The following is a 27,207-nucleotide window of genomic DNA, read 5'->3' on the forward strand; positions in this document are numbered from 1 at the left end:
CTTTGTCCTTACTAATCAGAAAAAAAAAAAGGAAGATCTGGGATAGATTTTTATCCAGTTAACAAACAACAAACAACCAAATAATGCATACACCCCTCTAACATTTTAGGATCTCAATATCGCTAAAAGATCAGTTCTCTGAACTTGCTAGGACTCTACTGGTTATATAGGAACACCACAGAACTTATTGCAATCTGAAGATAAAAGAAAGTCTTTTTTGTGTTTTGCCTCTTGGGCAAATAGCCTGAACAATCACAAAAAAGGAAGAAAAGGAGACTTGGCCAACTGGTATCGGGAGTCTTAACAAGGTCAGTGTGTTCTGCTTGTGTATGAGAAAGAATCGAATGGCTTTTTTTTTTTTTTTTTTTTTTTTGAGACAGAGTGTTGCTCTGTCACCCAGGCTAGAGTGGAGTGGTGCAATCTCAGTTCACTGCACAATCTCAGCTCACTGCAGCCCTGAGTAGCCGGGACTACAGGCGGGCCCCACCACATCTGGCTAAGTTTTCTATTTTCTGTAGAGACAGAGTCTCATTATGTTTACTAGGGCTGGTCTTGAACTCCTGAGCTCAAGTGATCTGCCCGCTTCAGCTTCCCAAGGTGTTGGGATTACAGGCGTGAGCCACTGCACCCAGCTGGCTTTCCTTTTTAATGATTTACTGCATCATACAAACGCATCAAACTGAAGGAAGACAAAGTACAAAAGAGAGACAAGAAAATGTAGCCATGAAAGGAAGTGATGGGTGAAGAGGAGGAGAAGAAATATGTCTAAGTCAGTTGCCATGCCAAACTGCTTGCTTCTACCACAGTCCAACGCTTCCATCCTGATTTCACATTTGGAGACTTGAGTGCCCCCAAATAGTGTTCCTCATCCTCTTTTCTTCTTTCTGTGCTTGTCTCATAAAAGTAATGACAAAGTAATACAGTAAATGTTTGTTACCTGGGGGATAGGGTGAACTAGGTGGTTCTTCCTCAGCTTTTCTAAGTCTCCAAAGGACTAACAAGACCTGAGTGAGCAAAGAGAGAAGGCACTGTTGTTCCCCCCACCATCTCTAGAAGGACTGGTGACGCATGTCATTTTTCTTTGAGCTCCCCACACTTTAGGCTTCTCTCTGAGGTCTTTTCAGCATCTCCTGCCCCACCCAAGAGTAAGCACCCCTGTGGAAATCCCCAGAACAAACCAGCACATGCTGTACCAAAATATTGTGTCTTGGCTTTGTTCTTTTACATCTTCACAACTAAAGGAAAGAGATACAATCAAAATGATAGTCCACTTAAATGATAAACAAGAGAATTTAAAGAGACATGACCCAGTTACTCACCCATGAAGTGACAATCTGCTAGCAGTTTAGGAGATCTGTGTTGGTAGATAGATATAATTTGGGATTTCTCCTTGAACACTTGCTTAATTCATGGGAATCTGTAATTATAGCTTTCTTGAAAGGGTATTTAGCTCAGCGCACAAAACATACCAATTTTTGTGAATCAGGCTTACAATTTTCTAACCAAGCTTTCAAAACAAGATTAGAAACGAGGACATAAATTATTATCGATGCACAAAATTGTCACTCTTTATTTGGCTTGGAAGGGTTTTGAAATGCCCAGAGAAGGCCCCGACAAATGGAGAAGATGGACTATGTCCCCTTCAGTTGGATTCTTTCTCCGAAGTATTCCTTGAGCCTACAGTCCAAAGTGTGGCATTATAACTGGTGCAGACCGAGTCTGTCTTAAAACTGAAAAGGAGGATCCAGAGACTGGCACAAATGTCCCACCTCCTTTTTTTCTTACTTCATTATTGTCAAATAATTGTAATGATGGGACAGGCTAAATCATGCGTCTTTTAAAGTCTCTCTGATTTGCTTTACACTTGGGGGCATGTTGCTTGTCTCTGCTAATTTTAGCCATTTCACAGGCCCATGGGAGCAATTCTACCTAATGGCAGTGAATCCAACGGAAGTTCATAACTCACTGACCACTTAGTTTCTCTGCACTCCTCATCTTATAATTGCAGTCTTGTGGCATCTTTCCAAAAGAGAGCCACTGTGAATCAAACATAGAGTTTTATGGCCTGAATCCAGGTTAGATTATTTTTTTCAAGAAAAAGAAAAGAAAAAATCCAGCAGTTACCAAGAAGCAGTCAGGCTTTACAAATACCACCACTTTAACCACGAGGCCATATTAGGAAGGCTTTTGACTGGCATACAGGTTTGGGGGAGTCTGAATTGTCTATGCCATGGTCTCAGACTTCTGCCCTGCATACCTAGGCACTAATGTAGTTCATATGTACTATATGTACCCGAAAAGTTGTGTGGCAATCAAATTTTCACAAATAGAATCCTGTTTTAAATACACTAAGAAAGTACCTACTTTATCCTTTAAACAAGAGGTCAGCAGACTTTTTCTACAAAGGGTCAGATAGTAAAGATTTTACACGTTTTGTACAATACAATCTCTATCTCATCTACTTAGCTCTGCCATTGTAGCATAAAAGCAGCTGTATTCCAATGAAATGTTATTTGCAAAAACAGGTGGTAGACTAAATTTGGTCCCAAGGCTTACTTGGGAAAAAAAAAAGATCTTTTGAAAAAGAAAAAATAAATGAATAATTTTTTTAAAAATTGGTCCCTAGGTCATAGTTTGCCAGCCCCTGCCTTAAACAAATAATTCTTGAATGCCTACTATGGTGTGTAAAATATGAGTAAATACCAGGGATACATAGAGAACAAAAGAGAAAAACTGCTATTCTTGTGAAACTTGGAAGTTGGAGGTAAGCTATTTAAAATAAACCCACAATAAAGTACTTCACACAGTGCAGACTGTTTCTTTAAATCAAAACTCACTCCAAACAACCAATTGATTCACTTTGTAAGTTTGAATTTTTGTCTTCAGATTCTTTTAAAGTGGGCCCTTAGTCAGGCGCGGTGGCTCATGCCTGTAATCCTAGCACTTTGGTAGGCTGAGGCAGGCAGATCACTTGAGGTCAGGAGTTCGAGACAAGCCTGGCCAACATGGAGAAACCCCGTCTCCACTGAAAACACAAAAATTAGCCCGGTGTAGTGGTATTCGCCTGTAGTCCCAGCTACTCAGATGGCTGAGGCAGGAGAATTGCTTGAACCTGGGAGGTGGAAATTGCAGTGAGCCGAGATCACGCTATTGTACTCCAGCCTGGGCAACAAAGCAAGACTCTGTCTCAAAAAAATAAAAATTAAAAAAATAAATAAAGTAGCCTGTAGCCTAAGATAGCTTGAGCCTAGGTGTGAATCTACTGCCTTACTCTGAAGTAAGCACAGTAAGCGTGGGGGCTGCAGGGAATATCCAGGAGGAACAATAATTTCAGAGGCTCTGTCTCTTCATGTCCTTGACCTCTGCTTACAGCAGCAATACTTTTACTCAGACTTCCTGTTTCTGGAACTTGCCTTCTTTTTTGCTGTGTTTATACTTCCCTTGTCTGTGGTTAGATAAGTATAAAGCCCTAGATCTAAGCTTCTCTGTCTTCCTCCCTCCCTCCCTTCCTCTTCCTCTCATTCATTTCATACACACTGGCTCACACATCTACTCTCTCTCTCTTTCTCTCTCAGAATGACAATTCTAGGTACAACTTTTGGCATGGTTTTTTCTTTACTTCAAGTCGTTTCTGGAGAAAGTGGCTATGCTCAAAATGGTGAGTCATTTCTAACTTTTCTTATGGATTTTGGATTATCTGTAGGATGGTTTCAGGTTACTCAGTTCCCTAACAGACCTAAGTCAGGCACTGGGTTGGAGTGCAGTTTGAGAATTTCCCACATATTCAGTCATTTTTTTTTTTAATGTTCTAACCACCATGACAAGGGGCAGCGGGTCAATACTATGGGTGGTTTATAAGACCTCAGAATTCTCAAGAAGGAATGCATTTCATTCCCAAGTGTAGATCTTACATGTTGAATGATGACTCTGCTCTTACAAAAGGAACGCTCATGTGGATGCTATGACTGTGCTCGTAGGAAAATGTCTAAAGTAATTTTACCTCGTCGGGAGATCAAACTGGATTCATTTTGTTTGACTTTTTAAGAAATCCTGAAAGCACAACTTTCAGGATGAGATAATGTCCAGAAGCAATAGCTTTGTCTTCATTGACCAGTGCTATATCCTCAGCACCTAAATCGGTGGCTAGAATATAGTAAACATCCAATAACTTTTGAAAGTGTTTTCAAAATACTTTAGTTTTGAGAGATTTATGTGAGATTTTAAGTAAATAACTGACTAGAGAGAGATCTAAATGAGTTTACTCATTGAAATACACTGAATTGCCTCCATACCAACAAATTGGCCATATGTAATAATTCTCTTTGGGATCTAAAAAACTTAGTACTGAGAAGCCAAACCTGCCCTTACATAAACACATTGTAATTATAACAAAACTAGGCAGAAGCTTCTAACAGCAGCAAGAGGCATGTGGGAATTTAGACCATCAACTTGCTCCTGCAAATTAAGCCCTTTCTCTTTAAGAGTTAAAAAGTATTTGCCTATAGACAATATCAAACACATCAGCCTAATGACTCAGCTTATATATTTTGAGTCATGTAATTACGAAGGATGGAAATCCCTAGAATTTTCTCATTAAGGGAATTGTCAGGGAGTTTGACATTTTTTACAGTATATGACTCACTTTATGGGGGATGATCATTATTCTATGCTAAACGTTGCCTTGGATTTCCACTCAGACTGATGTGAGGCAGGAAACATCAATCTTACTCTCTTTGGTGTCATTTATACTCACTATTTCACCCTGATGATCATACTATTTTTAAAATATATAAAAATTCTAGTTGAAAGCTGGGTTTTCACATCAACTTTTTAAGTTTCAGATTTTTTAGAAGATGTATAATTACCCTATTCACATGATTACGTCAAAATACTTCCCAGTTTGGGGTATAAGGAATTCACATCCGGCTGCTGCTTGTTGAAAGTTGTTAATTTTCTGATCATCACAAGGATGATCAAGAGAAGAAAGGGATACTTTTTAAAAATCCAGATCATTTACACTATTAATCAACTAGCTCCATTCAGTAGGGAGAAGACTTCTAAATGACACTGGCTTGTCTATGATACATATTCCACAAAATTTAGATTTTTATGGATAAATATGTCTAGATATCTATTTAAATATGAATAATATTAATTATTGAGCATTTAAAGAATAATAGATTAGCTCGTTATTCAAAAGCTCTATGTAATTTCAAAACCATAGTAATTATAACACCTTCAATTGACATAAACTTTTTAAAGAGAAGCTCAAATGTTTCATGTATATTTTCAGAATTAGAATTCTTATTTTACCTTTTCATTACTTATTTCTCAGAAAATATTACACTCATAGCTAATCCCTATTAAATCCTTACTGTGTTCTAAGCTACCTCTTTGTAAATATCCATTCAGTGATTGCTCATAGCATGAGTTTACATATTAGAACACATGTCTTAGAGAAGTTGCCTACCTGACAGAGGACCACAGGTAGAGTATCCAGAATTTAAATGCACAACTGTCCAGCTCTGACACCACAGGTCTTAACCACTGTGTACATTAACTACTCTTAGCCAAGAATTTTTCAGCTCACGTCATGTAGAATATTCTTTTTGTAAAATGCCATCACATTTTATAAGTCATTGAAGGGAATTTTTCTTGGTTAGAAAGCAACTCTGCCCTGTAATATCTACTGAAAAGCCAGTGAGCTGCTTCCTAAAATACAGCCATTTTAGGTGCAGGAAACAGTGTATAAATGGCTCATTGTGTATTGTATGCTTTGCCAGACTGAGTGGCAGTGGGAGTCCTTTGTTATGTGGGTGCTGGCATCTGCTAGAGTGTGCTGTTTGTATTGAAGAATCATGAAGACAAAGCTGGCCCACAGGATGTCTGAATCCAAATAATAACGTATGTTCTGTGTATAGGATTGGTGGAAGAGAAAATGTCAGGACAGTGTGAGGACTGCCATGTAAGGTCACAACCACTGCATTTAGAAAGCCACCACTGCACAAGGAAGAAATCTAAGTCTACAAAATTAGTGGGCTGCTCTCATTATTTCATGCTGTCATCAGAAGGAGGGCCATACCCTGCTGAAATTACATAAAGAGCTTTTGCTGGTGGCAGAACTGTGAACTGGATGGATTCTGGGAATGGCCAGAAAGACAAATGCCTGTGGCTGTGAGCAGTGCCCACACCTATGGTCTAGCTAGGGCTGTTTGAGATTTGTTGCTTTGACTGAACCAACCTGTCATTCAACTGGTTGGTCCATTCACAATCAGCTTTACTAACTTTCCCATTTTCCCTACTTAGTTATTTAAGTAAAGAAAGTGCTATTCAGACAGCCCTTCGTCTCTGGGACAATCAACTGGGATTTGATTTTAGTATATTCTGTCTCCAGTGTAAAGCCTTGGAAGCATCTAATTTCTAGTACCAATGAACCAAAAATACATGGAGGCAGTTCTAGGCTCACACTTCAGCACTCTGAGAATGGCTTTGCTTACTCCGGATTTTCTCAGGTCCCAGTGGGTGTATATTTTCTGACATATTTATTCCAGCCTCACTTTCCTATCATGTAAAACATACACGCAAAATTTAGATTTCATTATAGGGTCTACAACTCAGCTTAAGAAACCAAATACGATGTGTGACAGATTACACTTTCCAAAAGTAATAGCAAAAAAAAAAAAAAAAAAATCTGGTTCCCCACTTTCTTCTAGAATCCTGCTAGAATCTATCAGATACTGTGTCTATAGAAGAATCTGTAAGAACAGAAGCAGTATGTACAACATTCACAGGAAGTTTCACCAAATTGGAGTCCTGCCAGATCTAATTTTTTTTTCCTAATCACGTTTGTCTCAGTCAGTAGCTTAAGACAATGGAAATAATCAGTGCCACTTTTAGTTGGAGTGCCTTTTTAGGCAAGGGAAAGTGACCTCTTAAAAAGGCAAAATTCTGACTGCAAGATAGCTATCATTGTCCTTCATTTAAGACAAAAAAAGATACTAGGGAGGGAATAAATTATGATTTGTAATAAAGTGAAAAGTGAGATTAGGTAGCATGGGGATAATGGAAATAAAGTGTCTCTTCTTTGAAATAGATGAACAATCAATGTAACAAATGTAGCAGAAGAAACTCCAGTTTAAATACAGAAAAGAATGTGTTCAGTGCCTCTGGTTCTTTAACTCAGAAATATTTGGAGGTTACTTACTCATTATGATTTTTTTTTCTATTGGAAAACTCTGTTAGCATTGAGCTTTTTTGTTTTTTGTTGGTTGGTTTTGAAGCATTTTTCTTGTCTTTGCCCTTGGGCTTTCCTTCCTTAGATACTACATAATCCATTACTATTTCATGTCTGCCACAGGGTCTGCTATTTTATTAAGGTAATGCCATATTTCAAAAGGATGCATTTATTTGTTTCATTAACAGCCGCATGTTTTCCTCCCCAGGAGACTTGGAAGACGCAGAACTGGATGACTACTCATTCTCATGCTATAGCCAGTTGGAAGTGAATGGATCGCAGCACTCACTGACCTGTGCTTTTGAGGACCCAGATGTCAACACCACCAATCTGGAATTTGAAATATGGTGAGGGATGGTGGTTGTAATGGTTGCTTAGACATCCTCTGTCTCTCTTTTCATATGCTCTTTTTAATAGCTGCAAAAGAAAGAATATGTGGCCTAATTAACAAATGTTAACATCTAAGGAATTCCCAAAGACCTCCTGAAACTCCTTGTCCTTCACCAAAAACACTCATGCAAAGCTCCTCTCACAGTTCAGCTTTCAGATCCTGAGACTCAGTCAAATGACGTTATGGATCTTGGGGATCCCATATCCCTCCCAACTTCATATCAGAATTTAAATCCTGCGTCTCCTACAACACTCCTCACCAAAAATCTGTTTGCCCAACACGAGACAATCCAGTATCTTCAAGTTGCATCTGAGAGTTGAACTGCCTTGTTTCCAATCCCAATACCAGTGTTTACTAGCTTTTTGACCTAGAGAAAGTTATGTAATGTATCTATGCCTCAGTTTCCTCACCTGTAAAATGAGATAACCTGCCTCACAGGAAGGTTGTGATGGTTAAATAATTGCATCACGTAAATCATTCCAAATAGCCAGTGAATAAGGAGTAATGGGGAAGCAACATTAAATTATAATTCTGCGAATATTGACCTAACTTCTACCATCTTGACCCAATTTGACTTCAGATGATCCTCTCAATGTAAATTTTCCAAAAATCCACAGGAATAAGTTGGCATTTTGTTTCACAAGATCTCACAGAAAAGGCAAAGAAAAAGAGTCTGGTTTGAAAGTTTACTAAAGGTCTCAGGGAACTTTATCTTCTCCTTCTCCTTCATCCATAAGTCATCTCTTGTTGCCAAGGGTTACTGTCTCTGGTGATTTGAGAAACTACTCTAGCTTGAAATTCTGACCTGAGGCTATCTCCAAATTCGTATCCGAATGACCTACTTTTTAGTTAGTGTCTTAGTGAGCAAAGTAAATCAAGATCCACCAGTAGTAACAGAAGGCGTCCTACATTCCATAGACACTGAGACAATTCTCCACAGTCTACAGTCCAAACAAGCCCTGAATTCCAGTTTATGTCAATTTATGGGAGCTTCCTGCATGTATTCATGCAGTGCTTCCTGCTGCAGTCCTTAGATAAACATGCTCTTGGACTTGAGTAGTGTACTGTGTTCTCCGTCTGCCTCTGTTCGCTTCCCTAACACATTTTCCAGGAATAAAATATGTCAAAAGAACCGGAACCAGTTCAATGTCCACAATCTAGGCTGGAAATGGATTGCACTAAAACAGCCAAACAACTCATTCAAACAATGCACTCATTTTCATGGGCAAATCACTCTCCCACACAGAGGTTTGACTTTGGCTTCTTTAACCAGCTGGCTGGTGGGCTGAGTGTTCATCCTGGTTTCTCTTGGCCAAGCTGAGGTTGACCTTTCTGTTCACTTTCATTCACACCATATTTGACCACTTCCTTGCCCACTCGAACACACTTACCCTTTAACATATCTCTTGATTTTTCCTGTCATATTGTAATCTGTACAGAGCCTCCTCTATTTGGGTTTTCCAATTGGATTCAGATATTTCAGTTGGAAAGGGACTGCCTTAAGAAATAAATGTTTTCAGTGGAAAATATAAATATGAGCTCTTTAATAGATTAAATCCTGGAGTTCAGAGCCCTTAAAAGGATGCCCAGTTTCACAAGACAGCCATACGGTCATCCTTGATTGTCCGTTGCCCATTAATTTCATTCTCAAAATCATGGGAATGAGCTGAGAATACCATTTTAGATCCTCCTTAAATTCCCAACAGTGCCAGAAACTTGCTACAGGTTGGGGCCTGTAATTGGATATTTCACACATACTTTCCTTACAAATATATTCTGTACTCAAGGATTGAACTAAAAGTTATTGTCCTAGTTTCTCCACATCCCATGTTTACCTAAAATTCAGAAATGGGACCCCGCTCCTAGTCTCCCCTTCTATATTTATTTATCAAATCGTGACAACATTACCATCTTCAGATCTTTCCACCTGATGTTTGTCCTAAGCTTATTCCCTGGTATCTGTCTAGCTTACCCAAAAATGTGGTTTTTATTTTTATCCTGTTCCAAGTTGGGAAAGCCCATCTACCCCAACAAGGAACACAACTCTCTAGTAATTTCGAGACACACACACATACACACCTACTCTTTAAAGCCTAAACAATTGCACAACCTAAAAGATAGCAGTTAACGAAAGTAACGATTTGGGAGAACAGTTTTAAGGAATGTCCCCAAAATAATCAATATATTCAGCCAATTAATTAACTTAACATTTCTTCACCAATCTCTAGTTTTCATGACTGTAGAAGCTTAACCAGTCACTCTCAGACCACAGTAAACCAAAGGTGAAAGATTCTGTACCTAAGGCTAGGGGATTCTCCCTTGCGTTTAACCTCCTGGCCAGCTCACTCCAAGCCAGACAAACATGTTCCTCTTTTTGTGCAGAGTCCAGGAACCATTCTCAGAAGGACTCATTTGAGCACCTGCAGAGAAGAGTGTACACACATCCAGTTCACCAAGGAAAGCCAGCACACATTGTGGGTTGTAGGTAGTAAAAGGCCTTCCTAGAACACACTCCTTAGGATTTAAACAAAATTACATCTCGTTAATGGAAAGAATTCTTTCATATATGCAAACTCACCCAGAGGAACTTTTTTTCTGCCCAGATCGTCACTTCCAATTTGACCCAGTTATACCTCTTTAGAGCTATTTGGCCAAGCTTAAAGAGCACATAGGAAAAACAAATTGGTAACTGTGTTTATCACAGAAGAGGAAAATTAAATTTAGGGTTGGGAAAGGAAAATAACCCTATATTACTTTTATTCTACCTTTACAATGAGAATATATACCTTTGTTACTACTTTAATTTTTACATTATTTATTTATTTTTCTTTACTTTCTTGTTTGATTACAATGCATTTTAGGGGTAAAATTTATGTGTGGTAAAATGCACAAAACTTAAGTGAATTTTGAGAAATGTCTATGACCTGTAGCCATTCCAATGGTAAAGATATAGAACTTTTTTTTTTTCCCTAGAAGGATGCTTCATGTTCCTTTCCAGTCAATCTTCATACCCCAGGAGCAATCATAATTCTCAATTCTATTACCCTTTGGTTTTTGCCAGTTTCTGATAGTTCTTATTAATAGAATACTCTTTATTCTTTTCTGTCTTCTTTCATTTAACACAGTGTTTGTGAGAGTTAGCCATGTTGATGTCCATCTCATAGCTCATCTTTTCAATTGCTAAGTAGTAATTCCACTGTATGAATACACCACAAATTTTTAATTCTTTCTCCTCTTGATGAACATTTGTGTTTTTTCAAGTTTGAGACTATTATTTTTTAGGTTGCTGTTCACATTCTTGGACAAATCAGTTTGTGAGTATATATTTTCATTTCTCTGGGGTATGAAACCTCAGAATGGAATTGCTGTGTCATAAGGTAAACATGTATCTAAGTTTATAAGAAACTGCCCAACAGTTTTTCAAAGTTGTTATAGCATTCTACCCTCCTCCCAGCAATGCATGAGAGCTATACACCATTTGCAACATTTGACTTTGCGATAGTATCTCGTTAGGCTTTTAATTTGCATTTCTCAAATAACAAATATTGAACGCCTTCTCATATACTTGGTCATTTGCATGTCTTCTTTGGGCTAGCATCTGTTAAAATCACTGAGTTATTTGTCCTTTTGTTATTGCTGGATATGAGTTTTTTATATATTCTGTATACACTTCCTTTGTCAGATAGATGTATTGCATCTATTTTCTAGTCTGAAGTTTGCCATTTTATTTTCTTAATGATGCGTTTTAATAAGCAAGAGTTTTTTTTATTTTGATGGAGTCTAATATATCATTTATTTTCTTTTATATGTAGTGCTTTTTGTATCCTTGCTAAGATAACTTTGCCTACTCCCAAAGTTGGGAAGATATTTTCTCATGTTTTCTTTTAAATGTTCTATAGTTTTAGCCTTTATATTTAGGGTTTTTTTATTATTATACTTTAAGTTCTAGGGTACATGTGCACAACATGCAGGTTTGTTACATATGTATACATGCACCATGTTGGTGTGCTGCACCCGTTAACTCATCATTTACATTAGGTATATCTCCTAATGCCTTCCCTACCCCCTCCTCCCACCCCATGACAGGCCCCGGTGTGTGATGTTCCCCTTCCTGTGTCCAAGTGTTCTTATTGTTCAATTCCCACATATGAGTGAGAACATGTGGTGTTTAGTTTTTTGTCCTTGTGATAGTTTGCTGAGAATGATGGCTTCCAGCTTCATCCACGTCCCTACAAAGGACATGAACTCATCCTTTTTCATGGCTGCACAGTATTCCATGGTGTATATGTGCCACATTTTCTTAATCCAGTCTATCATTGATGGACATTTGGGTTGGTTCCAAGTCTTTGCTATTGTGAATAGTGCCACAATAATCATACGTGTGCATGTGTCTTTATAGTAGCATGATTTATAATCCTTTGGGTATATACCCAGTAATGGGATGGCTGGGTCAAATGGCATTTCTAGTTCTAGATCCTTGAGGAATCGCCACACTGTCTTCCACAATGGTTGAACTAGTTTACAGTCCCACCAACAGTGTAAAAGTGTTCCTATTTCTCCACATCCTCTCCAGCACCTGTTGTTTCCTGACTTTTTAATGATCGCCATTCTAACTGGTGTGAGATGGTATCTCATTGTGGTTTTGATTTGCATTTCTCTAATGGCCAGTGATGATGAGCATTTTTTAATGTGTCTGTTGGCTGCATAAATGTCTTCTTTTGAGAAGTGTCTGTTATATCCAACATATAATTAATCCTATATAACTATGTGGAACTAGGGTTTATATTTTCTATACATTTACTCAGCTGTTTCAAAGAAATTGGTTGAAAATGATGTGCTATGACCCCATTGAATTTATTGGGTGCCTGCATTTAAAATCCACTAACATTATATGTGAGTCTGTTTCTGAATTCTCTATTCTTTCTATTGATCAATTTATTTATCCTTATGCCAGTACTAAATTGTTTTGATTATCATAGCTTTATACTAAGTTTGAAGTCGGGTTTCTGAGTCTTCCATATTTGTTCTACTTTTTCCAATGTTGTTTTGGCTATCATCATGGGTTCCTTGTATTTCCACATAAATTTTAGAATCAGCTTGTCAATTCTTAAAAAATTCTGCTGAGATTTTCAGTAATATTATAGGGGCCATTTTGGGGAAAATTTCATGTTATCAGTATTGAATTAGCTAGTCCATAAACATATCTCTCTATTTATTTAGATTTCTTTTAAAACCTGTCAACAATGTTTTGTAATTTCCAGTGCAAAGACCTTGAACATCTTTTATTAATATTTTATTTCTAAATATTTTATGTATTTATTTCTATCATAAATTGAAATATAATTTTTAAATTTTATTTTCTAATTGTTTGATGCTAGCCTGTAGACATATAAACTGACTTTTGTATAATAACCTTGGTAATTTACTTTATTCATTTCTGTAGTTGTATTGAATATTCTTTATCATTTTCCAAGTGAATAAACATGTTGTCTGCAAATGCTGGAAGTATTTTTTCCTTCTTTCCAATCTGGATACATTTTATTTGTTTCTCTTGTCTTATGCATTGGCTAAAACCTCCTGTACATCACTGAATAGAAATGGTGAAAGTGGATATCCCTGTCGTGTCCTGGTCTTAGGGAAACAATTCATGTTCACAATTTCAGCATTAAATATGATATTAACTACAGGCTTTTGTAAATGCTCTTTATCAGATTGAGGAAGTATCTTTCTATTTCTTATTTGCTGTGAGTTTTTAACATGAATAGACGCATTCATGTTATTAAATTATGCTTTGAATGCATCAATTGACTATAACCAGGTTATTTATGTCTTCTAGTCTGTTAACGTGGCAAATTACATTGATTAATTTTGAATGTTTAACCTGCTTTGGTTTCCTGAGATATGCCCTACTTTGTAATTATGTATTAAAATTAGTGTGTCAGTATTTTCTTGTGAAATTTTGCTTAAATATTTTTGAGGGATATTTGTCTATCAACTTCTTTTCTGTAATATTTTGGCCAGGTTTGGGTACCAGGATTAAACTAGCTTCAAAAAATAGGTTGAGAAGGGTCTTTCCTCCTCTAGTTTCTAAAAGAATTTGTGTCATATTGGCACTATTTCTTTCCTTTTACACTTGAAGAATTTACCAGAATATAACCATCAGGCATAGAGTTTTCTTTGTGGGGAAGTTTATTGATAATAAGTTTAATTTCTTTGAGAGAAATATAACTATTGAAATATTCCATTTCTATGTGGGTCAGATTTACTAATTTGTGTTTATAAAAACATTTTCATTACATCTAAGTTATTATATACATTAAAATAACATTTAAAATTTCCTTATTGTACTTTTAACATCTGCATGTTCTATAGTGATATCTCCTCTTACATTCTAGATATTAGTAATTTATATCTTTTATTTTCTTAACCACTCTTGTTAAGGTTTATCAGCCAAAATTACCTATAAAATCCCTTATGTTAACCATCAAGTATATGTGATATTATGTATATGCATTACGTATATGTATTATCATTTTCTTTAACTCTTTTTTTAATCAATTTTTTCTTACAGCTCTTATTTCTCACATATATTCCTATGGAACATCAAAAAAAAAGCAATTACTTTTTTACCTAAACCATTTGTTTTTCAATGATCAATTATAAAAAATATAGAAATTTCCCATAATTTTATAAACATGTTTTGACTATTTCAGGTTCAATTGCATCTAATTCTAAGTAAATCACCACTAAGTATCACAGCAACAGAAAGCCATATGATTTTAATTCATTATCTCTCATTCCTGAACATGCCTCCACTCACCCACCCACATACCTATGAACAGAGTTAAAGTCAAAGTTACATCAATGTGCATATGATACTATTCCATTGTATACAGGAACTCCTACCTGAATCAAGACATATCCCCTTTTTATTCCTACAGTGGGGCCCTGGTGGAGGTAAAGTGCCTGAATTTCAGGAAACTACAAGAGATATATGTCATCGAGACAAAGAAATTTTTACTGATTGGAAAGAGCAATATATGTGTGAAGGCTGGAGAAAAGAGTCTAACCTGCAAAAAAATAGACCTAACCACTATAGGTAAGAAGTTGTATACAAGAGTATGGTTGTCACTTTTGGGATACCTGAAAACACTGTGTCTGGACATTCTGTAAGTTAAAAGTAGACAAATAGTGGAAATAATTGGCAATAGATAACAGCTAATTCCCTACTGCGAATTTTTTTAATAAATGAAAAACTTGAAATTTATAATTTCCTGCCATGAAAGAATTCTGAGGATCTTTAAACCCAGCTGTGAAAGAGAGTGTTTGTGCAAATCTACATGAAGTGTCTAACTGGAGCTGGGTCTCTTGTCATCCATCCACAGGTGTCCTTTCCTTCCTCATCTGTCCTTTCCTTCCTCACCTGTCCTTCTCCTGAATTCCCTGTGGTCTTCTCCCCAGATCCCCACAACATTCTGAGTGAGTTTAGCTAACTTATCAAGTTATTTTAAAAAGTATATATGCCTTCTCTATTAGTCACAGTTTTCTAGAAAAAAAGGGAATCAACAGAAGGATAGATAGATAGATGATTGATAGGAGAGATTTCTATTAAGAAATTGACTTTTGTGGTTGTGGGAACTGGCAATCGCAAAAATCCATAAGGCAAGCCACTAGGCTAGAAATTCAGGAAAGAGTGCAGTATTGAGTCTAAATTCCACAGGGCAAGAAACTCAAGCATATTTTCTGTATTGTACTCTTGAGACAGACTTGCTTCTTCTTCAGGGAACTTCTGTCTTTGCTCTAGAGGCCTTCTACTGATGAGGTGATGCCCATCACATCATGGAGTAAAGTAAAATTACTTTACTCAAAGTCTACTGATTTAAATGTTAACCATGTCTAAAAAATACCTTTAGCATTCCCTATTCGCTCCCCCTTCAACTCTCAAAAACAAAATTAAAGGTAATAGAGCAATACTCATTAGAGACAAGAAAGAGTGAGAAACCTAGCTCAGCTTTGTCTCAGTTTTGTTTCACTAAGATGTTAAAATAGAGAGTTAAAGCAGAAGTTCCATGTGTGAACAATTAACTTGTGAAAAAGCAAATGTAGTAGAAAAGAGATATTAGGCAGATGGCTGCGCATGCTGGCCACACAGAAGCAGCATTGGCCATGACCAGTGTGGGTCCTGGTTAGGGGCAGAGGACTGGGTTTGACAACAACAGGGTATCTCTGAGGTTATGACAAAGTTGGGTTCTGATCATTTGGAGATGAGGCCTCTATGGATAGGGCACCATATCTAAAGGTTCACCATTTACATTGCAAATATACATTCAGTTCTCTGACAGTGAGCAGAGAAGGCAGAGGTTCTCAGTCTTCTGACAAGGTCCTGGAGCATCAGGAGAGAGCCCATTCTTACAAAACTCCACACCAGCATGCAAGCCCTTACATGCACGTAAGCACTCACAACACACCAAGAGCCTCCAGGTGACACCTGCCACCTCCAAATCCCCATATCCCACATGCTCAATGCACTTGCAGTCTCCATCCCCCAGCAGACTGCAATTCTGACGTGCCTCATCCAAACGGCAAGGGGGAGAGGTACGTATGGTACACACACTGCTGATAGCATAGGCCCCTTTGGAAGGGGTAGTGTGAGTCCCTTGGGGCCATGGCAAGCACCCCTGGACAAGCAGGATGAGAAGTGGTGGAGGCATGTCTCACAGTAGCATCTCCTTCTAGGTCCTAATGGGACACTTCATTAATGGAACTACCGTTTAAGTGAGTTTAAACTGGATGCTTCTGATTGAGCCCCAGAGCCAGCGCTCCACTGCCACCACCTGCACCCTCACTTCCCCTTGTTTAGGCGTCTTCCAACGCAGCAAGCCTGAAGAGGGAAGCTTCCTGCCTTCCCACTTCTCTTAGCAGAGTAGATTGATACGATTATTCAGATTGTACAAGAATGTATTCCCTCTAAAATATTTCTTGATGAATGAGCCCCTTTTTCTAATTTGCTCAAAGAAATCTTTTGGGCTTGAGGCAGAACTGTCCAGAGGGCACCAGGACCAGCCATTGTGATATGTAACTAGGTAGAGAAACAAAAGCTAAAAGAAGAAGAGTGAGCCTCAAAATCAAAGAACTAGATTTGAATCCCTTTAAACCATTTTACAGGGTCCTGAACGTAATTAACTTCTCCGAAATTCAGTTTCCTTATCAATATGCTGGTGATAAGTGACTATTGTTTGAAGACAGCATAAGCAAAGCATGCAGCACTTAGGAGATGTGTTCTTCCTTTAATTCTTCTATTATTAAAAGGTGGGCACAGGGCAGGGGCTTCAGCTCAGAAGGCCTTGTAGAGAATGGAATGGAGAGCAGGAACCAGAGAGAGGGGCAAAGGCATTGCCAGCATTCTCTGTTGGGCTGTTCTCCACCCATCGCCTTTCCTCCTGCTTCCCTCTAGGTCCAGGCCATTTTCCCTTTTGACAAACTTCCCCTTTTACAACACATCCAAGGGTGAAAAATGAAGTTACTACTTTTTTTTCAGTACCTCTAAGGCAAAGCAGCAGAAACAGGCAGTCACCACTACGAACAAGTGACTACAACAAGAGCTAGTCCAAACTCTGCCATGCGGGTTGCATTTTATTGGGCCAGCAAGTAACTCTAAATCCCAGCTCACACTCTGCTGAGTGAAAGTTTGATGAACCCGCATCCTCTTGTGAACAACTGCGCCTGAGATCAGTCATGCAAGAAGTAGCACCCCCATCCCCAGACAACTAACTTCCCAGGCTGTGATCAATGAGCAGCCAAGAGGCCAGGGCAGAGAAGTCTCAGGACCTTTCTAGGAAATCAATACCTTTCCCTGGGTTTGTTCTCCCTGAAATAATACCAATCTCCCTCCAACAGCTTAGCGTGTGTGGAGCGTTTGATCCTAACAGCAACTCTGCAAGGCAGGAAGGCAGTGGGGAGAGGCCCAAGAGGAATTCAACATTAAGGCAGTGAGACTGACAGAGGGGACCCCCTGAGGACACTCTGGAAGTTCTTAGCCAGGGCCAGGATGCAGACCCTTCATGTCACTGTAGCTGAGTTGAGGTGCAAGGTTCACAGCATATAACCTAATTTTATTACAAGAATGAAGACTCACAGTTTAAATACTCCTGCTTTGGGGCTCATTAGTAACAAGTTCTCCAATATTCAAAAGGCAAAGAGGATTTGTTTTAGTGTAAAATTAACACTAGCTGCTGTAACAAATAAGCCCCCAAACATATGATATCTCAAACACCGTAAGTTTATTTCTCACTCACAGCAGAGTCAAAATGGATGTTTCTAACCTGCAGCTGGGGCTTCTCCAAGCAGTATTCAGGGCACTTTCCACCCTGTGGCTCCACCGTCTGTAATGCAGGACTCCAAGTGGTGGAAGAGAACGGAGCAGAGGAGTCACACATGGGTGTGTGTCTGGGCCAGGGTGGAAGTGGGTGTGCATTCCTTCTGCCCACCTCACTCACAAGGCCACACCCCACTGCAAGGGAGGCTGGAGAACGTGGACTGGATTTAAACCCAAGAAGAAGAAATGGTTTTCTGAATAGTTGGCCATTTACTGACACAAAAAGGGTCAAAGTGATTTGCAGAGGAGATGAATTTTAAATACTATAATTATTTCCTTGGCTGCCCTTTAGACAGAATTTATTTCTTTTTCTTTTCCAGTTAAACCTGAGGTTCCTTTTGACCTGAGTGTCACCTATCGTGAAGGAGCTAATGACTTTGTGGTGACATTTAATACATCACACTTGCAAAAGAAGTATGTAAAAGTTTTAATGCACGATGTAGCTTACCGCCAGGAAAAGGATGAAAACAAATGGGTGGTATGTAGTTCAACTACATTAATAAAATAAAAACTTATGAATGTTTTCTATTTTGTTGGCCTAGTAGTGCATTTCCCCTGGGAGGGCCCAACAATTTTGCTTTCAAAATCTACCTTCTACTGAAAGAAGCTCCCGATATTGGCCCCACGAAAACCTGGATCTTCTCTGATGCATACTCTTCTAGCTCTGGTTATTTTTTTCTGCTCTAATTTTGGTCTTCAGAATGTTTCTACATTAGTGAGTTGGATAACAATATAGATTGAGGCCAAATTAATCCTCTGTATTCAGGGGCCTCAAAAAGTGTCATGTCTAGTGCCACTTTCATAGGCAAATCAGGCAAAATGTATATCTGCTTATGATCACCAAGTCGTAGCCACATTCTGGCTTATGAGATTCGTGGGACCAGCATGAGGTAAAGAAAAGAGGCATAATGTTTGTCTTTGTTTTGTTTTTATTTTAAAGCCCAAGGTCTTTGTTTTTGAAGTAACAGCTTAATTTTTACCCTTCATAATCAGGAGGGTTACTTAGATGCTCTCTTCATGATTTGTTGAGGTTGGAATGATTTGGCAGTCCCTGAAATTTATTTTGGGGAGGAGGTGGCAGAAGAGTAGAGTGTACCAGGTTATGAGATTTCTCTTAACCCACCAACCTAACTTCTGTTCTTTCTGCACCTCAGACACGAAGAAGAGATGATGATTTCTCTCTCTCAAGGCCTTCTTATTCTTGCTGTCCTGTTTTTTCAGGCCAAGATTGGCCTTGTTTGTTTGCAATGTGATGCAAGATGCCACTTGCATAAATGTAACAACTGCCCAAACCACCTGCTCCCTCCTTCTACTCACCCACCCCACACTTGATCCTGCCATCTTTCATTATTCATCTGAAAATTGCACCAATTGAAAAGCAACTTAGTGGAGAAAGGAAGGATTATGAATAAATGCTGCCAGGACAATTAGTTAACTAAAAAAAAAAAAAAAAATTTTTTTTTTTGAGACGGAGTCTTGCTCAGTCATCCAGGTTGGAGTGCAACGGCGCTATCTTGGCTCACTGCAACCTCCACCTCCTGGGCTCAAGCAATTCTCCCATCTCAGCCTCCCAAGTACCTGTGATTACAGGCACCCGCCATCATGCCCGGCTAATTTTTGTATTTTTGTAGAGCTGGGGTTTCACCATGTTGGCCAGGCTGGTCTTGAACTCCTCACCTCAGGTGATCTGCCCGCCTTGGCCTCCCAAAGTGCTGGGATTATAGGCATAAGCCACCATGCCGGCCCAAAATTTTTTTTATTATAAAAAATGTAAGCTAAATGCCTAGCCACCTTCATATAACAACAGCAAAATAACAGATGATTTAAGGAAATTATATAAAAGTGAAACTCTAAACAAACTAGAAAAATTATAGCCAAATGTTTACATAATCTTGACATGAAGAACATTCTAAGCATCAAAGCTGTAGAAGAAAAGAAAGAATTGAGACATGCGACTACATAAAAAGTAGAGGTTTATGTACGTCAACACACACAATAATCAAAAATCAAAAATGCAAATTTAAAAGTAAGCTTAAATTGCCACATGAACAGCTGATAGATGGTTAGTATCATTAATAGATAAAGAACTCTTATAAATCATTAAAAAAAATCACAATAGAAAAATGAGCAAAAAATTTGGGAAACATCTCACAAAGCATGGAATAGATAAATTCAATAAATACATGAAAATGAACTAATTATCAACTAAATACAGATATAAATAACAATGGACTTCTTTTTATCTGTCAAATTGATAGAGTTTTTTTTTTATCTTAAAGCTAATACACTGTGTGAGGGAGATTTGTCTCTATATCACTATTCACAATGTAAAATGGCATCTTCCTGGAGAGAAATGATTCCTGCTCACTAACCTAACCTAATCTTTCATCTCCCCTTAGTATGTGAAAGAACAGAGAGAAAAGAAGAAGATATTGAAGTGTGGAAAGGGAGAGCCTGGGCAGTGCCTAACTCACCTGAATAAGACTCATCATTTCACTCTCCTTCTTGACCACTCACATCCTTTATAAGATCAGATTCTGTCCCTAATTTTGCTGTTGACTCCTTTACATATCAGAGCTCCTTATTCTAACAAATATGAGATAACTTGAGAGAATGCTTATAGGACTAAAGGAATCCCACTTGAAATGATTTTGGAGATTTAGGCAACACCTCTTTTCTCATCCTAAGAATGTAACTGCACTCTACTCTCTAGCATGTGAATTTATCCAGCACAAAGCTGACACTCCTGCAGAGAAAGCTCCAACCGGCAGCAATGTATGAGATTAAAGTTCGATCCATCCCTGATCACTATTTTAAAGGCTTCTGGAGCGAATGGAGTCCAAGTTACTACTTCAGAACTCCAGAGATCAATAATAGCTCAGGTAAGGAATGGTGGTAGCGTTTTTGTTCCCTCAGAGTGCTTTGCATGTCAAAGTGTGGTAGTAAGTGAGAGGAAGATTGTTGAAACTAACCTGCAAAATAGGACACCCCTGGAGGGCATTCTTACACTTTCTTTGGAGAATGACTTGCCTCCTGTCTTTGCCCCTTTTGTGAAGAACAAGGAAGCAGAGGGAGCAGGGTCCTTATTAGCTGAGAATTAGTACAGGCCATCTGTGTTCCTGGAAGCTGCCATACATTTTGAACAAAATCCCCACTCACTACGTCCAGTTAACCAATTTTGCCTGGGACCCCAATGGCTGCTGTCTCTAAGGCCCCTTTAAGAAGCACCTTTATTGGTGTCAGGTATACAGGCAGGTGTGGCTGTCCTATGTCTCCTTTTCCAGAAGGATGAAGATGTCTTTGGGACTGGAACTGAGAATGTGTAGGAACTGAGACATACCCTCCGTAGAATTTGCAAGAGGGGTGAACATCCCTCTTATCGTCTCCTGCTCTGGCTTTTTTCCCTTGGTAGAAAGTCAAGAAGGGAAGAGAGCATTGGTACCTTTGATTCTAGATCACGTTTACATTTCAAGTGGCAGATGCTCTGGGCCTGGTCACCCAAGTCAATGCCTTTTAAACCAAAATCCCTCCATAAAGCTGTCAAATATTTCTCTTAACTGAAAAGCAACTTTCAGGAAGCAATACGTGGGCCCACATTACTAAGTAAATGCAAAGCACCCTGAGACCCTACCCCCAGTGCATGGCTACTGAATGCTCACCACGATCTATTCTTGCTTTCCAGGGGAGATGGATCCTATCTTACTAACCATCAGCATTTTGAGTTTTTTCTCTGTCGCCCTGTTGGTCATCTTGGCCTGTGTGTTATGGAAAAAAAGGTGACCTTCTTCAACTAATAAAGAGGGTGATTGTGTGGGATCATGGGCAGTCAGAGCTTGAGTCCCATTTATTGATGAGAAAACCACAAAGGGGATTAAGGCATTTCATGAATTTAGTGCCCAGTATCCCTATCTATCCTCAGCAAATTTCCACGGTTAATTTCATAAGAGGCAAAAATGTATAAACTGGACATTAGGCAAACCCTGTCCCCAAAGTAAGAATTCTGTAATGCAGTGTTTCCCAAGCTTTTCTTCCAGTACCTCCTAAAGGTTGCAGAAGCCATCATTCATGGCAAATGCACAATGTACTTGAAGTCTTGACTTTAAGCATAAATTCATGGGATTTTGTATTCTAATCCGTGCTAAGGCTTTGTTTGTTTCATCATAAAAATGATGTTTTAAACATGCACTTGTTAAGTTACTTACTATTCTAGAAGAATGCCCTTGGCAGAAGGCTACATATTCCCAGGATTACAAATACCCTAATTTGAAAAGTACTGCCTTGAAAGTACTAAGCAATTTCCTGGGTAACTTGAAAATATTCCCACTTCCACCAAAATTAGCTGCCAGAGTTGCTGTCAGTAAAGAGAAGGAATAAAAAGACAACACTTAAATTGGGAGTAAACAACCGAGTCAAATTGTACTTCCATAGCTCCACCAAAACTACCTCCTTGCAAGCCTTGGTGTTCCTTCCCTCTAGGGCTTTTTCCCAGAGGTATATTATTGTCATGTCTTGTTCACAGAATGGATTGATAGCAGTGGTCTCTGGTCCCACCCCTCCTTGAATTGATAGGGCCCCGAGGCCCAGAGAAAGCCAGTCCCTTGACCATGGTCACCCACCTAATTGTGATAAAGCCAAGACTAGAAATCTGTTCTTCTGACTCCAGGCTCAGAATAAGTGGGAAGACTCAGTGCGCCTGTGCCCTCTGCCATTCACTTCATCTATCAGTGTTCTCTGATTTCAGGATTAAGCCTATCGTATGGCCCAGTCTCCCTGATCATAAGAAGACTCTGGAACATCTTTGTAAGAAACCAAGAAAGGTGAGTGCTTTTGGTGCTTAAAAAGTGTTGTGTTGGCAACATCCCAGTGGCCAAGAATGACATTCCAGGACAAGGAACAGTTGAACCTCACCTTTTGGTATTTGATGCATCCTGTAACTAGGGTCCCTCCTAAGACCCTGGCTGCAGTAGGGAACTGAAATGAGATATACATCTCAGAACTTCTGGGCTCCCTGGGGCTGGAGGGCACAGCCAGTGGTCACTTCAAGTCTTGAAGTGTCTCAGAAGCTCCAGAAGCAAAGAGTCCATTGAGGAACGTGCGGGCAATTCTGTGACATTCCCTGTCAGAAAACTCTTCAGACTTACTCCTGTACTGAACATTTGGTGGTGTGTCTCTCTGGTGCCATCTTAATGCCTTTTATCCTTTTTCTGTGCAGAATTTAAATGTGAGTTTCAATCCTGAAAGTTTCCTGGACTGCCAGATTCATAGGGTGGATGACATTCAAGCTAGAGATGAAGTGGAAGGTTTTCTGCAAGATACGTTTCCTCAGCAACTAGAAGAATCTGAGAAGCAGAGGCTTGGAGGGGATGTGCAGAGCCCCAACTGCCCATCTGGGGATGTAGTCATCACCCCAGAAAGTTTTGGAAGAGATTCATCCCTCACATGCCTGGCTGGGAATGTCAGTGCATGTGATGTCCCTATTCTCTCCTCTTCCAGGTCCCTAGACTGCAAGGAGAGTGGCAATAATGGGCCTCATGTGTACCAGGACCTCCTGCTTAGCCTTGGGACTACAAACAGCACCCTGCCCCCTCCATTTTCTCTCCAATCCGGAATCCTGACATTGAACCCAGTTGCTCAGGGTCAGCCCATTCTTACTTCCCTGGGATCAACTCAAGAAGAAGCATATGTCACCATGTCCAGCTTCTACCAAAACCAGTGAAGTGTAAGAAACCCAGACTGAACTTACCGTGAGCGACAAAGATGATTTAAAGGGGAAGTCTAGAGTTCCTAGTCTCCCTCACAGCACAGAGAAGACAAAATTAGCAAAACTCCACTACACAGTCTGCAGGATTCTGAAACATTGCTTTGACCACTCTTCCTGAGTTCAGTGGCACTCAACAGTTTAGACCAAACCTAGGTCTCTGATACCTTATTCACAGAGGTTCTTTGAAGTATTTATTGTTATTTTCTTTGACTTATGGGAAAATTGGGACACAAGAAGACAGGTAAATTACCCAACTTCACACGTTAAGTCAGAACTGGGAGCCGTAATTTTGTATCCCTCGTGTAAAATGAGGCAAGAGCATGCTGCTTCTATCATGTGGATTTGGTCACAAGGTTTAAGGTGACCCAATGATTCAGCTTTTTTAAAAAAAAAAAAGAGGAAAGAATGAAAGAGTAAAGGAAATGATTGAGGAGTGAGGAAGGCAGGAAGAGAGCATGAGGGGAAAGAAAGAAAGAAAAATAAAAAATGATAGTTGCCATTATTAGGATTTAATATATATCCAGTGCTTTGCAAGTGCTCTGCACACCTTGTCTCACTCCATCCTGACAATAATCCTGGGAGGTGTGTGCAATTACTATGACTACTCTCTTTTTTATAGATCATTAAATTCAGAACTAAGGAGTTAAGTAACTTGTCCAAGTTGTTCACACAGTGAAGGGTGTGGCCAAGATACGATGGCTGGGAGTCTAATTGCAGTTCCCTGAGCCGTGTGCCTTTCTCTTCACTGAGGACTGCCCCATTCTTGAGTGCCAAACCTCACTAGTAACAGGGTGTGCCTCGATAATTTATGATCCAAACTGAGTCAGTTTGGAAAGTGAAAGAGGAACTTACATATAATCCCTCCAGGACAATGAGCAGAAACTAGGACTGCCCCCAGACAAATGTGAACATATATAAGGTCAATTAAATTAAAATGGCTATGAGAAAGAAAGAGGGGGAGAAACGGTCTTGCGGGTGTGAAGTCCCATGACCAGCCATATCAAGAGAAGGTAAAGAAGGCAAGAAAAAGCCTTTGATTTGATTTCATTTTTCTGAAAATAAGCTCAAGAGGGAATAAATTAGAAACTCACAATTTCTCTTGTTTGTTACCAAGACTGTGATTCTCTTGCTGCTACCACCCAACTGCATCCGTCCATGATCTCAGAGGAACCTGTCGCTGACCCTGGACACGGGTACGTTTGATGAGTGAGAGGAGGCATGACCCCTCCCATGTGTATAGACACTACCCCAACCTACATTCATCCCCAAATTGTCCCAAGTTCTCCAGCAATAGATGCTGCCACAAACTTCAGAGAGAAAGAGTTACAAGTACATGCAACGAGTGAACTGACTGTGGCTACATTCTTGAAGATATACAGAAGAGACGTATTATTAATGCTTGACATTTATCATCTTGCCTTTCTTGGTCTAGATTGACTTCTAATGACTAGCTCAAAGTCAAGGCAACTGAGTAATGTCAGCTCAGGGAAGTGCAGCAAACCCCTCTCCCGCAGGCCTCCAAACCTTGGCTGTGCACAGACCACAAAGGGCAAATGCTGCACAGAAAACTAGAGAAGGGGTCATAGGTCCAGGGTTTTGTTTGAGATTTGTTGTTACTGTTTTTCTATTTTGAATTTTCTTCTTTGTTCTGTTTTTACTTTATTTAGGGGGACTAGGTGTTTCTGATCTTTTAGTTTTCTTGTTTGTTTTGTTTTGTGTTGTCTGTGAATGGGGTTTTAACTGTGGATGAATGGGCCTTATCTGTTGACTTAAAGGACTGGTAAAATCAGACCATCTTGTTTTTCAGGTGAATGTTTTACTTTCTGAAGTACTCTCCTCTGGACCAGCAGTAATAAATACAATGCCATAATCCCTTAGGTTTCCTAGTGCTTTTGCAATTTTCAAAGTACTTCCATAAGCATTCCTTCCACCTCCTTGATAGGCATTTATGGAAAGCCTGCTACATGTCAATCATACTGTTAGGCACAGGGGACCTAAAGACAAATAAAAGGATGGCATTCTGCCTCATAAATTGCAAAACCTAATGAAAGTGACAGCTTGGTAAACAAATTATTATTATATTATAAAATGCTATAAAAGAGCCATATTGAAAGTGCCCTGTTAGAGGCAGGGCAAATGCCACAAAAAAATAATGTAAATTTACATGGAGGAAAAGTAGAATCTACCTGGTTTGTAGGCAGCAGAACACATTTTTCGTCAGTGGGCAGGTGATCTTTACCTTTTGTAGAAATGGGAGTCAAGTCTCAAATAGGAGGCTCCACAAAATCTCATGCCAAACCTAGGTCTCTGATACCTTATTCACAGAGGTTCTTTGAAGTATTTATTGTTATCTTCTTTGACTTATGGGAAAATGGGGACACAAGAAGACAGGTAAATTACCCAACCTCACACATTAAGTCAGAACTGGGAGCCGTAATTTTGTATCCCTGGTGTAAATAGACAATCTCTCGAAGATGAGATGACCATAGAGAAACATTGAGATATCTCCAGCTCTAAAATCCTTTGTCTCAATGTTGTTTGACATATGTTATCATTGGAATTTAGTGTCTGAGCATCTGTCTGTTACTATAGTATTTAAAATGCATGTATTATAATCGTATAATCATAACTGCTGTTAATTCTTGATTATATACCTAGGGACAGTGTGTAATGTAAGATTACTAATTGGTTCTGCCCAATCTCCTTTCAGAATTTTGTTAGGAAAAAAATAAACTTCCTGATCAGAGACAATGCATTAATCAGAAGTGTAAACTGCCAGTTCTATATAGCATGAAATGAAAAGACAACTAATTTAGTGCAACAACCATGACTGGGTCTAGGGCACCCAGGCTAATTCAGCTGATTTCCTATCAGCCTTTGCCTCTTCCTTCAATGTGGTTTCCATGGGAATTTGCTTCAGAAAAGCCAAGTATGGCCTGTTTCAGAGGTGCATACCTGCATTTTCTTAGCTCTTCTAGAGGGGCTACGAGACTTGGAACAGGCCAGGAAGAATATGTGGCAGAGCTCCTGGAAATGATGCAGATTAGGTGGGATTTTTGTCAGCTCCGTGGTTTATTGTTAGGATTATTCTTTAAAATAGCCATTGTTCACTACAGTGACGATCTCTGATTTGACCATGTACTATCCACATGCATTATGAACATTTCGCAGAGCTGCTTAGTGTGTAAGTGTACAAGGTATGTAACCATCTCATATTTAATTAAATACTATGGAACTCTTCGTGGCGTGCCTGTCTTCTCTGGCAACTGTGGCTAGAGGGATTCCCAGAATGGACCACATGTCTCTTCAGCCCCTGAAAACTCACCTCCCCATGAGTCCATGGAAAAAATTGTCTTCCACAAAACCAGTCCCTGGTCCCAAAAAGGTTGAGAACCACTGCACTAGAAGACAGCCTACTAGTGGTTAAGTCTCAATGTGTCAATGTA

The 27,207-nt window shown here is 39.2% G+C and overlaps 1 protein-coding gene across 1 annotated transcript; it reads left to right on the top strand.

The window, feature by feature from the left end:
- The first annotated feature begins 255 nt into the window (after positions 1-255).
- On the top strand, positions 256-27,001 carry IL7R (interleukin 7 receptor). Its single transcript, XM_032135366.2, has 9 exons — positions 256-308; positions 3,576-3,658; positions 7,443-7,581; positions 14,567-14,724; positions 18,321-18,478; positions 20,714-20,882; positions 21,683-21,776; positions 22,742-22,817; positions 23,213-27,001. The coding sequence occupies exons 2-9, from the start codon at positions 3,577-3,579 to the stop codon at positions 23,714-23,716; spliced, it is 1,380 nt and encodes a 459-aa protein (XP_031991257.1). The 5' UTR covers positions 256-308; position 3,576; the 3' UTR covers positions 23,717-27,001.
- The last annotated feature ends 206 nt before the right edge of the window (positions 27,002-27,207 follow it).

This window comes from Hylobates moloch, unplaced genomic scaffold (assembly GCF_009828535.3).
Source record: "Hylobates moloch isolate HMO894 unplaced genomic scaffold, HMol_V3 SCAFFOLD_17, whole genome shotgun sequence".
Taxonomy (NCBI): Eukaryota; Metazoa; Chordata; class Mammalia; order Primates; family Hylobatidae; genus Hylobates; species Hylobates moloch.

What these genes read in the sequence shown, in the direction of transcription:
- IL7R (XM_032135366.2), top strand. Translation starts at nt 3,577, where the DNA reads ATGACAATTCTAGGTACAACTTTTGGCATGGTTTTTTCTTTACTTCAA. An exon ending in AATCTGGAATTTGAAATATG is followed by an intron (nt 7,582 to 14,566) that starts GTGAGGGATGGT and finishes TTATTCCTACAG; the next exon opens with TGGGGCCCTGGTGGAGGTAA. An exon ending in AATAGACCTAACCACTATAG is followed by an intron (nt 14,725 to 18,320) that starts GTAAGAAGTTGT and finishes TTTCTTTTCCAG; the next exon opens with TTAAACCTGAGGTTCCTTTT.